The sequence below is a fragment of the Aedes aegypti genome, unplaced genomic scaffold, assembly GCF_002204515.2.
Source record: "Aedes aegypti strain LVP_AGWG unplaced genomic scaffold, AaegL5.0 Primary Assembly AGWG_AaegL5_hic_scaff_1566_PBJ_arrow, whole genome shotgun sequence".
Classification (NCBI taxonomy): domain Eukaryota; kingdom Metazoa; phylum Arthropoda; class Insecta; order Diptera; family Culicidae; genus Aedes; species Aedes aegypti.
Genome location: NW_018735015.1, coordinates 1 through 17827, shown reverse-complemented (window position 1 = coordinate 17827; position 17827 = coordinate 1). Strand labels below are relative to the sequence as shown.

The following is a 17827-nucleotide window of genomic DNA, read 5'->3' as shown; positions in this document are numbered from 1 at the left end:
TTATAAGTAACGAAGATTCTCAAACGGCCATTTTGGAACCGGTTGTTTTCGTTTTAGTTTTCGACCAATTTGTACTTATTTTAGCAACTACCTTCCCCGTTCCAGCGCAACGTACTTTTCAAACTTTTCCCTTGTTTTGATATCACGACGAAAAATACATTAAACTAAACAATAATGCTTGACTATGGATTGAACTCAATCGTCGGTTTTATTTTCTACACTTTAACTAAACGCATAGCATAAATTCTACTGGAGACGTCATTCAAAACATTTTCCAAAGGTTCTAACTTTTATGTCCACTCTAAAGCGCTTTTTTCAATTTAATTGAACTATTGAATACTGAAACTCTTGTATATTTTAACTTTAGCAATTATTTTTTAGTGCGTCAAATAAGGAACATCGTGCGTCAAATTAGGCACATTGAAGAATTGATGCGTCAATTAAGGAACCTAATGTGCTCCACAAAAAGTCAATCAAACATGAAGAAAAAAACGTTTGATATTATTTTACTGATTTTTCCTTAATTCTCAAATAGTTGAGCTAGCATAGGTTCAAATTTCAACAAAATCGGACAAATTTTGACGATTTGACAAATGTTTGAATTTAGAATTTTCTTAACCGCGTCAAATATGGTACGTCCACGGTATTAGTGAAATAAAAACATAAAGAAGTGAACAAATCCAATAGAAATCGTTCATTAGATCATCCTATTTACACTATTCATTACCCTTTTAACCTTCAATTCTCATTTGCCTCTCTTCCACAGCCTACAAGACCGTGTCCGGTGTGAACGGTCCGCTGGTTATCTTGGACGAGGTCAAGTTCCCCAAGTTTGCGGAAATTGTACAGCTCCGGCTGAACGATGGCACCGTCCGCTCCGGTCAGGTGCTGGAAGTCAGCGGTTCCAAGGCCGTCGTCCAGGTGTTCGAGGGTACCTCGGGTATCGACGCCAAGAACACGGTGTGCGAGTTCACCGGCGACATTCTGCGTACCCCCGTGTCCGAGGACATGTTGGGTCGTGTGTTCAACGGCTCCGGCAAGCCCATCGACAAGGGCCCGCCAATTCTGGCCGAGGACTTCTTGGATATTCAGGTAAGATGGTGGGGTGGCATCCAGTGATAACGTGATTCTTATGGTTTCGTTTTACAACTCTAGGGTCAACCCATTAACCCATGGTCCCGTATCTATCCCGAAGAAAATGATCCAAACCGGTATCTCGGCTATCGATGTGATGAACTCCATTGCTCGTGGTCAGAAGATTCCGATTTTCTCGGCTGCCGGTTTGCCTCACAATGAAATCGCTGCCCAGATTTGTCGTCAGGCCGGTCTGGTCAAGCACACCGGCAAGTCGGTGTTGGACGAGCACGAGGACAACTTTGCCATCGTGTTCGCCGCTATGGGTGTCAACATGGAAACTGCCCGTTTCTTCAAGCAGGATTTCGAAGAGAACGGTTCTATGGAGAACGTGTGTCTGTTCTTGAACTTGGCCAACGATCCGACCATCGAACGTATCATCACTCCGCGTTCTGGCGCTGACGGCGGCTGAGTTCTTGGCCTACCAGTGCGAGAAGCACGTGTTGGTCATCTTGACCGATATGTCCTCGTATGCTGAAGCCTTGCGTGAGGTGTCGGCTGCCCGTGAAGAAGTGCCTGGACGTCGTGGTTTCCCAGGTTACATGTACACCGATTTGGCCACCATCTACGAACGTGCCGGACGTGTCGAAGGTCGTAACGGATCGATTACCCAGATCCCCATTTTGACTATGCCTAACGACGATATTACCCATCCAATTCCCGATTTGACTGGTTATATTACCGAAGGACAGATCTACGTCGATCGTCAGCTGCACAACAGACAGATCTATCCACCAGTGAACGTGTTGCCATCGCTGTCTCGTCTGATGAAGTCTGCCATCGGTGAGGGCATGACCCGTAAGGATCACTCCGATGTGTCCAACCAGTTGTACGCTTGTTACGCCATCGGTAAGGACGTACAGGCCATGAAGGCTGTCGTCGGTGAGGAAGCCCTCACTCCGGACGATCTGCTGTAACCTGGAGTTCTTGACCAAGTTCGAGAAGAACTTCATCTCGCAGGGTAACTACGAGAACCGCACGGTTTTCGAATCGCTGGACATTGGCTGGCAGCTGCTGCGTATCTTCCCCAAGGAAATGCTCAAGCGTATCCCGGCCTCCATTTTGGCCGAATTCTACCCACGAGACTCGCGCCACTAAGCGGTGTGTTTCTTTTGGGCCACGCTTGAATTATGTTTTTTCGTTTGTTATTTTCCTTATATCATTTGCATGTTGCTGTCCCTTCTAGCAGGGGGCATTTTCTCAAGTTTATCCCAAATTTTCAAAATTGTTTATAAATCTTTCGTTAGATTTTGGTTGATTTGCCATACACCCATGAGCCGGAAAAAGTATTGTTATATAATGTAATGAAGAAATTCTTCCTCCCCTTTGTAACAATCATTTTTTTACAGTTTTCATTGCGTCCATCTACAACTTATTACCAATCACAAGCGATAGATTCAACTTATCAATGTCGTAGGGAAACGAGAAGACATTCAAGGGATAATGTTTGTCTTTTTATCAATATTCGAATCTAAATGTGTGTGTGTCGATACAGCAAATGTCATTTCGAGTAACGAACATCCTGTTGAATCGCTGTGCAAATTAAGCATTCCTAATACGAAAAATCGATAATCTACTTACAATGTTTCAAAAAATCAATTCTATCAAACACCTCGAGAAAAACGACCCAGAATTAAAAGGTAGCCGAAATTGTTATTTCTGAGAATAGGTTTTCCCATTTACGTTTTGCTTTCCTTCGGGCAATTTTCCGCCGAGCCAAACCGAAAAAGTGCCTACGAAAATCTCCGAATCGATCCTCCAATCGCGCCGGAACCGAATCGACTTTCAATCGACAGTTTAAGATCCAACAAGGAACAATACAACAACAACATACAAAATCCATCCAAGAAGAAAATGTGTGCAAACTTTACCACCAGAGATAAAAACGCAACAAAAGAAGAGAAGATTGAAACGGCATCGACGACCGGTTGAAATTGATTCCAGAGAAAATTATCAGCATCCAATTTTCTTAGTCCACGTTCCGAAGTCGCACGCGGACTCGCCCCAACATCTTCCTCTAAAAGCCAAAGGGTCCGTGGGGGTTGGTTGGACTCCATTCGATGAGCTTTCGGGCGCTTCAAGCGCTGCACGGATATTCTGGAAGATTGCACCGATCGTGGAAAAGCGAACCTTAATTTTTATGGTACTCTGCTTATTAGGTAAAATAATCAACAGTTTATATTTTCGAAAATTTTAAAAATAACTATGTAAAATCAGCATAAGTAGTCAAATATGTAATCGAGGAAGAGGTACTTCTAGATGTACTAGCAGGGATAACATTATACTGCGTATTTCCCCTCCAGATTCCCCTATTTGATTCGTTCGTGCTATAAATTTAATTTTGTTGATACATTTCTATCGTGCTAGGTGTTTAAGCTATATACAATTAGTCGTTAAGTTATGAGCGTTTCCTTTTTGCATGATCTTAAAATCGAAGAACTGCTTCTCGACAGCTGGAGTGCTGTGCTCCATTGACTAAATTTTCGAACGGATTCATCTTAGGCGTTGCTTTCTAAGTATTTGGAAAGGTGGAATCGATCCTTTCCGGGTTGAGCACCAACAGCTCGCTCCATCAGTTTAACTTTGAACAATCCCCTTTGATTATCACCACGTTAGCCGACCATCTGCTAAAATAACAGTTCGATGTGAACTGAAATTCGGAAAGGAAGGAGACTTCAACCCAATTTGACCTCGGAATGCATTCGTCAGGAATGGATTCAAACGGAAATGAACGTTGAATGCGGACTGTCTCCTCTGGAAGGAAGCACTTCTGTACAATAATTAGTTTGTAAGCTGCTAAGGTCTAGAAAACAAAATGAACCACATAAAATAATCGGGATAGAAGAAAATAACCGTTACGCGACGTCACAAAACTATTTTAGCTGAGAGTTTTACTTTAACCAGGTCTTCGACCACTTCGAACAATTGAAACCGTAACTAAAATCCCACTACATAATTCGCCAACGCGAGTGGAAAACTAGAATCAGACACTGGGCAATCGATTGGAGGCCGATCTAGACTATGCATCATCTACACACTCTGTGCAAAATTTAGAAGCGAAATGGTGGAGAAAATATATTACGATACATATATTATTAGCTGTTGAAGAAAAAGTAAAATTATTCACGTGTATACAACACTAAAAATGATGAAAGAGAAAGAAACAAAAAAAACTAATAAAAGCGGACAAAAACTTAGCGGATTTTGAAGATGGATAAGCGTAGAACAGTATCACTTTCCCCATTCGATATGAATATCGTTTTCTTTGAACAGTTAGTGAAAGTATGATCTATGTTCAATTTCAATTTAGAATACTGTAGCATAGTTTGGTCACCATTTTCATCAACCCATGAAAATCGTATAGAATCAGTTCAAAACAATTTCTGTTGTTCGCACTTCGAAAATTAGGTTGGACAAGATTACCTCTACCATCTTATGAAGCACGATGCATGCTCATTAATATTCAAACATTGAAGAAACGTCGCGAATTTGCAATGGTCTCGTTCGTAAACGATATAGTTTCGCGTCGTATTGACTCGATGACACTTTTATCAAAATTAAATCGTTATGCTCCTTCAAGACAACTGCGAAGTCGTAGTATTTTTTATACAAACCATCACCGCACAAATTATGCCAAATTTGAGCCTTTAAATCAAATAATGTCTGTTTACAATAAACATTGCAAAACCATTGACTTTACTATGACGAAATCGGAACTAAAACAAAAATTTATGTCATATCAAAATTTGAACTAGATTAAGAAAATAACGTTTTCAAACTATATAATATAAGTGTAAATTGTAACAATATGGTCTACTTCTGATTGATGACATGAAATAAATAAATAAATAAACTATGAACGAACAAGATCTGGACGCTGTAATAGTACTCTGCAGAAGCACTAAAATTTCTTATAATAGCTCAACATATTTTCAACGGACTTGTATTTCAGCATGTGTCTAGGGGAAAGTGGGGCAGTTTGGCCACCTTAAGAAAAAGTCGATAAAAGTGCTGAAAATATTATGGAAACTTTTTGCGTGATTTCCTCACGCAGAGAAAACATTTTTAATATCAAAAATATTCTTTATCATTACAACCATTTTTCTGTATTATTTGCCGGCTTATAATAGCCTTTCATTGTTTTAATAATTACTAGTTGTTCAGTTTAAAAATAATAATTGTTGAATTTGACAGCTGGGACCAATGCTTTAACTGTTTTTATTTGAAATAAAAAAGGGTTTTATTGATCCCAGACCTACTCCACCTCACCATACCAACCCCATCCTCTCCCATTATCCCCCGCCTTTCGCTCTTATTTTGAAATAAAGAAAACGGTTACAACTTTGAATACCGTGATGCTACCATATTTCGCGCACGCTTCCTAATTTCGCTCACGGCCATTTTATTCATATTTGTCGATACCTATTGGACTACATAAATGCCATGTTATGCAACCTTGGCTGAAGTAGAATTATTCAAAATACTAACCAACTAAAATTTATTTCGCAAAATATGTTTAAAATCTCAATGAGCGAAGTTAGGAGCGCGCGCGAAATATGGGTACTTTACGGTACCTTATTTGTATATTTGTATTTATCATACATAAAACATTTTACGTACTTGGCTTGGCTGTTATTTCTTATGATGGCTTATCCCTTCCATGAGTTGTTTATAGGTGGCCGTGCATGAATCCGCAGCGTTTCAATCGTGTTCCTACAATCACGAAAATAGGCTGATGAGAATCTAAATTCTACTAAAGAATAGCCAAAACTTACCAATAAAGCTTCATTTTGGTTTCGATTATTCTGAAACTTGAGTTTTATTGAACAATTCAATGATTTTCTCCACAGTTTTTTTTTACACTTCGAGTTCTTCAGTAGAGATGTACCGAATAATCGGGCCGAATATCTCGATTTTTTTAATTTTGCCGGATATTCGTTCTGCCGAATAATAAAATCCGTTATTGGGCCGAATATTGACCGAAAAATAACAAAATAAACTCAACTGTAAGAAAAATATTATGGGTGCCGGTGCCATTAGTGTACTACCTAAGCTATAAAAAATCATAACATAATAACGAAAAGCCTTAACAGAGATCTTTTGGCGTCAACCTCTATGGTAAAAATATAAAAATATAATAATTTTTGAGCATAAAATCACTTGAGCCACTATTGGTACACGTGTTCCAGTAGTTGCGCTACTGCTCCAGTAGTAGACGTTCCGGAATGATACAAGCAATTTTATACAAAATAGTTGATTTTTACATAGATTTAACATTTTTCCCTCGGAACAGCAACTTATATCTTTCGAATGAAGCATAAAGATCATCTCTGGTACTTTCCTTCATTTTTATACATTCATTTTAAAAACTGCTTCCACCCGTTGATCCACTACTGGAACACGACGGCAACTACTGGTGCAAAGGAGCAAATTTTTTGCGTTAACTTACACGCAGAGAAAACAATTTTAATATCAAATATATTCTGTATCATTACAACAATATATCTGTATTATTTGCTGGCTTATAATTGACTTTTATTGTTTCAATAACAACTCCTAATTTATTTCAAAAATAAAAATTGTTGAAATTGACAGCTGCGTTAAACGGGATACAACAAAATATTTTTTTGTTTCAACTATTTTTTCTTTTGAAACAACAAATTTTTGCATTGAAATAAAACCTTCCATTTTTTAAATTAAATTACACTGTTTTTTTGAAATAAAAACACTGTTTTGTTGGTCCCAGTCCCTTTATTATTATTTTTTTTTTAGGAATTAAACAATAAACAACGAAAACGAAATGTCTACTTTTCATTTATTTTGTGAAAGTAGAAGTATTGGAACATGCACCAAAATCCATTTAACTGGAGAATGTTCTTTATCCGCTTCGCGACAAAGTGACGGGATGAAATAACCGGCTCGTGTAAGAGTTGACTGCAATACTGGAGAATGCATTAGTGGAATTAAAATTTTAAAAAAGATGGTTAATACTCACCAGAAATAAATTTGATTCTGGTTTTCCTTAATCCAAAACTGATACAAAAATCTATGACCTGAACTTCTCGCACGAACATTTTAACAACGCCATGTACTTCAATTTAATATAATGTATCGGAAACATTCGCTTTTTCACCGGTTCTACTAAGCAACAAAATGGCGAGACAGTTTTTTTGCATAATTATTAGAATCAATAAAGATGTAAATTGAAACAAATAAACTTTCATTTGACGTAAAGTTTTTCTTTTGTTGTTTCAAAAATAAATCTAGTTAAAAATGTACTCAGTAAATCCAACAATACTGTTGCTTTATTCTGATAAAAATGATTGCTGTTTCAACGCATTTTTTGTATTACAACAAATTCAACAAGTTTATTGAGAACAACAAAGTTATTTATTGTTTTGAATAGCTGGTATTTCTCTGCGTGTTAATTATTTATATGACTTTTTGATAGAATTAAAAGCTGAAATTCGGCAACTCGACTAAATTAGAGGCGATCTATCCATGAAAAATAACGCATGTCGTTTTTATTGGAAAAATGTACGTTTTATTCCACAGTCAAATCTACTGGTACATTACAACCATTGGTACCGGCACCCTATGTAAGGAAAATTAAAAAAATCAATAATTTAGGGGTCTATTTTATAAGTCGAGTCGATCAAAATGACTCGACTGGAGTCACTGTCGACCGAAAAATTTGCTCGACTCAGCTCTGTCACTCGAGTTTCTTGACAGTTATCACTCTATGTGACTGGATTACTATGGACCAATGCACGAGTTCACGAATTTGACGTTTGAGCGGTGCCAAATTACCTAGTCGCATAAATAACACCGCACCGCTCAAACGTCAAATAGTGAACTCGTGCATTGGTCCATAGAGCTTAGTGACATTTGAACACACGTAGACTAGCATACGCTCGTCATACACAGTTTGTTTTTGTTTACCTCAAAGAAATTTGCACACGCTTTCCAGACTCATCAAAATGCATATGGAAATATTACCCAATTTGAAAAATTTATACACGGATTCTGGGTGTTTTTCGAGACTGAGTGCATATTGTTTTCCTCTAAGGTTCACAACTACATCTACACTAGGTCACCCATACCATCGGGCGTGAAAACCACTATGGAAGTCGACGGGTGACATCTGAAATATGCATGCTTACTTTGATCGACAATGAATAGGGGAACTGTGGGTAAAATGAACAGGGGGGGTAAAATGAACAGGTTTGTGTTTTACGGTAATTATGCTATAAATCTATGCAAAACCTAGTACCATCCTTAATCCTCAGACTAAGAAACTATTTCGACAACTATAGCGCGATCGAGAACTGTCAAAAGCTGGAAAAGTAAACAAAAACAAAGTACGCCTCCCCGTTTTCTCATATTTTCACTCGCGGAATTCAAGGTTTTTATGACTAAAATTATGGATAATCTATTGAAACCGCGCAGCACATCATATCTTTAAGGTATTTATGATAAGTAGACGGAAATTTAAAGTACTTTTATCTTCTAATTTCTTAGAATAAATGATTTGAATAAGTTGATTCTTTTGGGGTAAAATGAACCACTCGAGATGGGGGTAATATGAACACCATGGCAGGGCGATTACTACCGGATTTTATTTCAGATGCCGAGAGTTTTCCGGAGAAAATACAAAGGCAGATATGGACCACCATCCAAATGGTCGCAGCTAAACGTTCCATCGATTCCGGAATATCTGTGAGATATGGATTGATCATGTACCAGATGCCGAGAAACATGCCGCAACCCGTAAATTTGAATGGTGTTCATTTTTACCCCCCCTGCATGTTCATTTTACCCCCAGTATATGTTCATATTACCCCCATTGTATGTTTATTTTACCCTCAAGTATATGTTCATATTACCCCCCGTTAAATGTTCATTTTACCCACATGTTTAGAACATTGACTCTGTGGAAAGAAATTTTCAAAATTATAATAATGTTAATAAAATTATACTTTGATCACAATATTTGAACTTGTTACATTGCATAAACATCCTTCTTCAATTCTAAGCTATTTAAAAAGTATCTGACAGCTTCATAAGCAAGAAAACATGAAAATTGCTTAGGGTGTTCATTTTACCCCCATTTCCCTATAGACAAGTCACATGAATCTGCTCGATTTACAAAATAGGCCCCTTATTCAAATGATGACCGAATTTTTCTTTTTATGGACACCTTGAATAGACTTTGATGTCAAATATTGAAAAGTGAGAATTTTCTCTGTTCTATGGCGTTACCATTTTCTGCAAATCAAATTGTATCTCGTCTTGCAGGAGCTGTAACGTACCGCTTGGCTAGTTAGAAGCGTTTGAAAATTTGTTTTCAAGGTATAGATGCATCGAAGCTAAACCCGGCATTTTCAAGAGCACAAATCTAGTTTGTGCTGAAAATTTAACTTTCTGGTCAATCGCTGGTGTTGACCAATTATTCCAATATTCAGCGCGAACGGCTGTCAGATTCTCTAGTTTTATGGTCTTCGATGCAGGTATGGCTTCGATGCATCTTTACCTTAAAGTCCGTCAATTATCAGGACTTTCTATACGTTCTATATTCTTTGCAAAACCTACTGATCACATTCTTCTATTATTATGAGAGTCAGGGGTCTGTCGTCTATTTGCCTCAATTTTTATGAAACACTTCCAAAAGTCGGATGAATATCTTCAGTTTACAGCGCGAAATAAAATGGCGGGTCACACTTTGCCTTACGCACTCATTTTAATTAACAATAAAAGTGACTGAAACAAATAAATCTATAATTTGAAATAAAGCTTTTATTTTGTTGTTTCAAACAAATCAAATTGAAAATGCTATCAGTAAATCTAACAATACCTTTGTTTTGTTTTGATAAAAGTCATTGCTGTTTCAGCACAATTTGTTGATTTACAACAAATTTAAAAAAGTTGATTGATTGCAACAAGAATAATTTATTGTTTTGAGCCGTTGTTAATTTTCTGCGTTAATTCCAAATTTTGAACTAATCTTTCAAAACCTAAATAGGGTTTGCTAGTATGAGTGTACTTCAGGATCTGAAAACAGAATTTTGTTTACATTCGATTACCTCGAAAATGTTTCACTATGTAATTGTAAAAGTGGGTTTGCATGCAGGTATCGATCGCAGAGCAGTCAAGCAGAACTTCGTGCATCTGATGATTGTATTTACCAAAACGAAGAACATGGTTGCAGATAGGGATAACGGTAGGATAACCTACGGATTACGTAACCAGCTTAGGTCCCATAAGCTGCAAACGGAAACAAAATTCGCTCTATATCTTGTGCCTCTAGCTTTAGCATAAAATTGAATTCGGTTGTCATAATTTACTTCTGCCCTTGTTACTATGCGTTTAACATTTTGTCGAAAATAGTGCGCTGCATTGAACTTCAGATCAATACTACAGCGAACACTTTAGACTAATTTAGCCTAAATTACTAGAAATGCTAGGAAAGAAAAACACAAATCTCATGAACATTTGAAATTTCGGATTATTGAACTCACAGGCGAATTCAAGTTTTTTTTTCTGTTAGCACTTTATTTTGTTTGCCATTCACTAGTTGGGTATAGTACTTCCATATTGGGGATAATAAGGACTACACGTTCAGCTTACAACCTAAGAAGGGTTTTTGTTTCACAGCGGTGTTTAATAAGGGTTTATATTTGTGTGTGTAAGTGCTAAGTTAAGGAGTAGTGCATAGAATACATTTATTGATACATATTTTATGCCAATCATTATTGTAGTAGTTCTTGTGTCTTGAGTTTCTTTTGTGACAGCTATACATTTTAGTGGCAACTGTTAGTTACGGAGGGTAGAAGATACAGCCCAATGTTGCTAAGTTTTGCCCCAGTCAACCTATTTTGTTAAACCTTGCAACTTGACAAAACTAATCAATTACTGCTGGTTGTATGCTACGTGTAAGCCATTGAAATTGAAAGTCTTCGCTATGTGTTTGCCGGTTCTCCTTGTACATAATATCTTATAACGTTTGTAATTATATAAAACCAATTTTGTTTATATTATCAGTGCTATCGGTGCTTTATGTTAGTATTTCTCTAATCAGCTCACAATGTTCAAGCAATTTCTGGAATGATACCAAAGGTTTTCTAGCGATTAACTTTTTGCTGTTAAATATTCATATATTATCTATACATCATAAACGAAAAGTTATAACCGATAACGAATTAAACTTAGTATCACCGCAAACGTAAATCTACGTAAAATGCACTCTTCTATAATACTTCGCTGCCTACACATCGTCGAAGAATCCTCGGGGAGCTCCTCCGCCACTACTGCTACCTCTTCCTCCTCGACCATCGTCGTCTTCTCCAAAGTCGTTATATCCCTTGAAACCCACCGTAACATTCGTACTCACACCGAATCTTTCGTTGATTTCGTCCGACAGCGAACGTGAAAAATCCCCTCCTCGGCTTCCATTCGTACTGTAATCCAAATGATCACCATGCCGCACCAGATCGTCATTCGGTCCAACTGAATTGGCCACCGAGTCTAGGTTTCGTGATTTATACTTTGACAGAATATTGCCTACTCCTCCACCGTTACCATTGCCATTGTTTCCGTTACTTCCCCCGGCGGAATCCCTTCCGAGATTGCTCAAAATGTTATCACGGCGTCGCGCAATCGCATCTTCCGCTCTCTGGCGTTTGCGTTTCTCACGTACAATCAAATCCTTGCCTTCCTGCACCAACTCCGTAGCAATTGTTTCGTTCAGCATAAACTGTTGGAATCCCAGGGCATTCAGGGCTCGGCTTCCCAAAGAAAACCATGTGGCCAGACAAAAGGCCAACATTACCATTGGGAAGTAGATGTTGAACCCATCGGAGATGATTCCCAACACATCCATATGACCCATTATCTGAGTATAGTGCGTCTCCAGGATGCGTTGCTTGATGATGTGGGAGTCCATGTGAATCATACCGAGGAAGTTCAAACACATCGGCGGCGTCAATCGACAGAGTAACATTCCACTGAATATCAAACTGTACTCGTTCGTTTGATGATGAGCAGCCAGATAGTACAAGTTTAAGAACTTGATCCGGAAAACCGTTGAATAGGCGCAATAGCAAAGATAGCACAAGGTCATCATGGAGAAAATTTCAATGGTCACAAAATCGTAGTTTCGTTTCGCTATCTCCAAGACATTCGCAAAAATTGAAAGAACGGGTTCACGGTTGAAGAACGTCAGTTCGCTCCACACGACAACAAACGACAGGAAAGCGGTGATCACGGCGAGTGCTTTCAGGAAAGGAGCCTTAACGACACATTCCCAGTACCACTCCAGGGTAGGACTGTACGTAGCGCGTGCAAATCCTGCTCGATGTTTCGGGAATTCAGTTTTGAAACGATGGTCCAATGAAACGGCATTCTTGCGACATCCTCCAAATGAAGGACCTTGTTCACCTGTACATTCCAAAGGGCTTCCGTTCTCTGGAGCGTCTGCAGGGACTTGATCACCTGACGATGCAGCCTTACCAAGGCTTTTTCCGATGGAACAGCAACAGGAGATCCATCATCTCGGCTGATTCGACGAGCACGTTCCATCAACTCGGTCGGTACCTTTCGGATGATGGTTTCCAATGCTGGTCGGAGTTCGTGCCTTGAAGGAACAGCTCGGCTAGCCGACTGCAAACTTTCCAGCACGTCATCCACGTGCTCTTCAGCTTCTGCCTTTTCAGAACTTAACTTCGACAACTTGAAATAAGCGTATTGCAAGGTAAACCCTGGTTTTGAGTTATTCCATAGTCCTCGAGGGACCTCAACCAGTGCATAGCCAAGCAGCAGCACTAAAAGGAACAAACCCCATGTGTTTGAAGCTGACGACGCAATGGCTTTCAGTTTTTGCCAATCCAAAGAGATTCCAGGCTGCAGCGCCAAATAAATCAGCAAAATTCCGCAGATAAACAGGTACGAGCCGTAGTATATGGCATTGTCCACCAGAGCGGACTTGAGTTTGCCTTTGATGGTAAAATCCCCGGCCTTCAGGTAGGACTGCATCAGGGGCATTATCAACCAGGTGAGAAACTGCGAAGACCAGTAAATTATTCGCCATAGATTCGGAAAGACCTCCTCTTCGACCATTCCCCAGGGACGCTGGCACGAACTATTGGCGCTGCCGGGTGGTATATTTTTGGATGTTTCATTGTGCTCCAGAATGCAGTTACGATAAACGGTCTGAAAAGGGACGAAAACATTGAAGTGAGTGAAGTGCTATAAATAGGTAACAAAACCGTTTGGTATAGTTTAAAAGGTTATTAAAAAATACACATTTTACATGTTTTGCTTATGTGAGGTAGAGGAGAAACAAATTTTTAGCTTTAGGAAAATTTGAACAATTGTAGCAAATTGCATTGGTGTCTTAAAGTAATGTTTGTTACATTGGATAGAGAGATTGTCTAAAACTATGCACTGTGGGCTTCATCTGCGTCTTCAGGGGAAGGTTGTTCCAGAGCTAACTTTATGTACTAATACACTTCGTCTCAGTTGAGTTGAATGGGGTGGTATGACGAACGACCGGCTGCGTTGCATTTGGCCTTTCTGCAGGATGTATTGCGATAGTTCTTGAAGATATTCTTTCGAATCTAGCAGCAGATTCGGTAGATATAGTTGTCCGGAAGATCTCGACCAAACACACGATTCCTCACACCGGCAAGTAGTATCTCGGACTCGTAGTCTATGTACAAACGGATTGTTGTGTTGGAACATCGATACAGTCGGACCCTTAGGGGCTGCTTTCAATCCGAGATAATAGATCACATCTCCGTAGGGTGAAAAACGGTGCAACTACCGACTAAGCGGAGTTTCTGACGAATCGCTTACTGGGATGACAAATCTCCGGAACGTTCGCAGTTTACCATAGACTTTTGCGATGACGTCGTTCACCTGATGGCACCAAGTTAAGTTATTGTCCTTGTAAAGGCCGAGATTTTTGACACTATCAGTCGTACGATTACCTCGTTACAGAATACTATGTAGGACTGGTCAATGACTGTACCTTCACGATGGCCTGCGTCTTCTTGGGAATATGGAGACAAACTATTAATAGTTGCCCAGCGTTGGATTGCCGAAAGGTTGGTGTGGATTTTACCAATTTTATCATCCAGTTCGACGGGGTCAGTTCTGAAGCTTATCGCCGTACAGATGATACTCGCACTGAGAACATGTTATAGAATGTAGAGTGAAAAAAGGAGCTGCAAAATCCCTGCGGTGTGCCATCGGTTAGTTGGTGATCGACAGAGTGTCTCCAACTTTAACCACTTAACTCTGTTGCCAAGAAAAGATCCGAGGATATTTTAAATTGCAGGGAGTACTCTTATTGGTCGATAGTCCTTCGGTTCCGTTTGGTTTTAGCTGATTTGGGTATGAAGGTCACAATAGTTTTTTTTCATCTCGAGGGAAACAATTCTGCGTCTATTGTGGCGTTGACTAGATGAACTAATTGGGGAAATATGAACGAAGAAAGCAGTTTGATAACGAGATTGCCTATATTTTACAACAGATGGCATTCGCATTGCTGTGAATTTCCCCACATTTTTTGCAGTGGTGTGCTGAAAAGCGGAAAGTTGGGCTTGTTTGCTTTTCGCTTTAGGGTAGGTGTACCAATTATGGATGCAATATGTCAACAGTACAGATAAAAATCAAGTTTTAACCGCGTTCCTAAAACGTAAGCATGACTTGTTGGTGTTAATTACTAGTTTGAAGCCTTGCAAAGCAGTTAAATTAAACAGTTTTAGTACTAAATTGACTTTAAGCTTCTAAAAAATGGTTTTAAAAAAGCGTTGTCTTTGTACCAATTATGGCAATAGAGTTCCTAGCATTCGACATAAAAGTGTCCCAATTATGGACTATCGAATATTTTCACGAAATGAACTCAAACGTCATCCAGAGCGAATAATAATACAACGTTAATATGTAATGAAGTGATTGCTCATAAAATTTTCCAAAAGTTTTGTGTTAAATACATGTTAAATCAATTTATTGCAATGGGTTTCATGGGAGCAAATTAATTTTCGAAAAGGAGTCGAAATGTAGTGAAAACGTAATTTATGATGCAAAACAGCATTAATAAACTCAAATTACCTTTTCAGCGCCTAATTTGAAGGAAAAAAGAGGGAAAATTCAAAATCGAGTGTCACTGAAAACCCCCCTCTACCATGAAATTAGCATCTTCCGCTAGCAAACATTTTCGAACGTGTGATTGAAAAATCTTAGCAATTGAGTACAAAACATGAAGATAATGCCTTACCGAACCTTCCCGTCGTGGAAGTCACCAGTAAAACAGCTTTACTTCTTTATTTCACAGATCAAAAAATGTAAACAAACTGCCTCCAGAGTATCGCCATAATTGGGCTCTCATACACTCTTGTACCAGTTATCGACATAGTGGAAATAACACGATTTCCAGCTTAAAACAGTAGATATGATAGCTCACCAGCTAAATTTATTCATTTGTTCTCACAAGGCACCATACATTATTCGGTTGAAGCAGTTTTTCCGGATGAAAACATACAGTTCGTAAGTGGTGTCCTTTAGCAAACTGCTAAGAAGATGACATATGTGTGAGGCAATATTTTCAAATGTTCATTTTTCGAAGCTTATTGCACGAATGTTCTTATCAAGGTTTAGTTACCATCAAAAACAAATAGGTTTATCATTCCTATGAATATAAACCGTTATATTCTAGTGAAACAATAAGAAAAATCTCTTTTTGTTTCCACTATTGCCATAATTGGTGCTATAGCCATAATTGGTACTTCTACCCTATACATCTGTTGACTTGTATTCATAAAATTTGAAATGTGTAGCTTGATGCAGAATACCTATGATCAATGATAGTTAAAATATGTAATTTAAAAGGGTGTACTTCTTGCCCCGCAGTGTATTTAAAGCTACTGAAAAAGTTTTCTTTTGTTTAGTCATTTTATCCAATGATTTTTTTTATTATTTCATTGAACCGATTGCTGCGAAAGCCCAAGCCTAATAAGCTAATAATTTGCTTTTCGCCGCTTTATCAGCGCGTTTTTCTATCCTTACTATTGCGTGTTGATGCCTAGATTATAACTTTAATCGAGGATGGATTACCAACTGGTGAGCTTGTTTTGTGCTCGTACTGGCTCGTATCGTGACAATGTTACATTTATTTAATCGTTAACCTCTAACACCCAAATTTTTATTTTCCATCTAAATATCATTTTTAGTTATCTAAAATCGTTCTAAACACGTTTTGGGCAATGACTTATTTCTATTCCCAAATCTATGATTTTTGGTTTTTATTTTTGAACATCCCTATCCTTTTTCATTTTTTCTTGAAGCCTCTTCTAGTTACTGATTTTTGGCAATAATAAAAATTCAAGCTCTTACGGTATTTTTTGAAAAAAATAAATTTTAATATTTTTCTGGAAATATTTTTTGTTTTCCGTGTAATTAACGGAAAACAGGTTTGAAATTATGTGTATACCACCAAACTGTTCTTCTATGATAGTTTGATAGTAGAAACATATAAAAGGTACGATTTTTTATATTACACGTTAAATGAATCCCCACGCATTTGTAGGTTATATAAGAATACAATTTTTCAAACATTTTTTAATAATACAAAAAGTTTTCAAAAGTCATAAAAAACTTTTCTCATAAACACGGCATATGGGTCAAGGTTTAAAGCCAAAAATAAAATCATTTTGATTTCCGAGCCACGAAAAAATACACAAATTCCAAAGTGTAACCCGTCTAAAAGACGGGGTTGGGTATTACAGGGTTAAAGACCCTATAGATGGTTCGTCACTAGAAGTGTCGACATGAGCCCTGATTCTCGTTTTATAAAAAAATAAGATTGTCATGATTTAGGCTACATGGCTACATGAATTGCATCACTAACCAAGGTGAATTTTGACCATGTAGCTTTTGAACCCTTCCACTAACAAAACTCCTCCCTGTGGATAGTATTGATATGCAGAGGTGATCTCGCGTCTCCAATAGCAATGTTCAATTTTTACTAGATCTGATCGAAAGTTTTGTTTTTTTTTTGCTTACATCAAATTAATGAATAAATTACATATAATTAATTTAGTAGTGTATTGTCATCACTGCAAACAGTATTCGTGGATACCGTGGTTACTACCTGACTACGGTTGCTACCGATCAAAACACCGATCGTAGTAAGTGCTGCTAAAAGGGCAGAAAAATAGTTATTAAGTGAACGTCCAATAAACCAGAAGCAAAACTTAATTTGAATATTATTCGAGACGTCACAGTTTGGCGACGAGAAAATCAAATTCTAAGCCTCCAGAATTAAACGGCTGGAAAGTTTGTTCGTGACCTTTACGCCAGCGGTTTACTCCTATGGTGTACTGTGTTTTATTTTCTCGATTTTCATGCGCTTTTGAATAGCGCCCAAAACCGTTGATTTTAGCGATATAGTTTGTTCGGAGAAGTTTTCTTGGTATATTAAAGCGCAACTTTGACGAAAAAAGTTTATCTTTTGAAGTAACAAAGTTATTCATGATTTACTCTTTTTTCAAGGGGTAGTTTAGTTTAGTATGGTAGTTTAGGGCGCCATTTTGCGCCGAAGCCAGTTATAGAGGCCTAAACTACCCCTTGAAAAAAGAGTAATTCATGAATAACTTTGTAACTGCAAAAGATAGAGTTGATATGTTGAGCAGAA

At 38.1% G+C, this 17827-nt stretch overlaps 2 protein-coding genes across 2 annotated transcripts; one reads left to right on the top strand and one right to left on the bottom strand.

The window, feature by feature from the left end:
* Nucleotides 1-741: 741 nt before the first annotated feature.
* LOC110680553 (V-type proton ATPase subunit B-like) lies at nt 742-3531 on the top strand (the record flags this gene model as incomplete). Its single annotated transcript, XM_021856345.1, is given in 5 exon segments — nt 742-1092; nt 1156-1197; nt 1199-1525; nt 1527-2048; nt 2050-3531. Coding segments are annotated over 5 exon segments (1425 nt in total), but the record flags the coding sequence as incomplete, so codon positions are not given.
* A 7128-nt stretch (nt 3532-10659) lies between these two features.
* On the bottom strand, nt 10660-13369 carry LOC110680552 (LMBR1 domain-containing protein 2 homolog). The gene is given in 2 exon segments (XM_021856343.1): nt 10660-12540; nt 12543-13369. Coding segments are annotated over 2 exon segments (1848 nt in total). The 5' UTR covers nt 13249-13369; the 3' UTR covers nt 10660-11398.
* Nucleotides 13370-17827: the final 4458 nt, after the last annotated feature.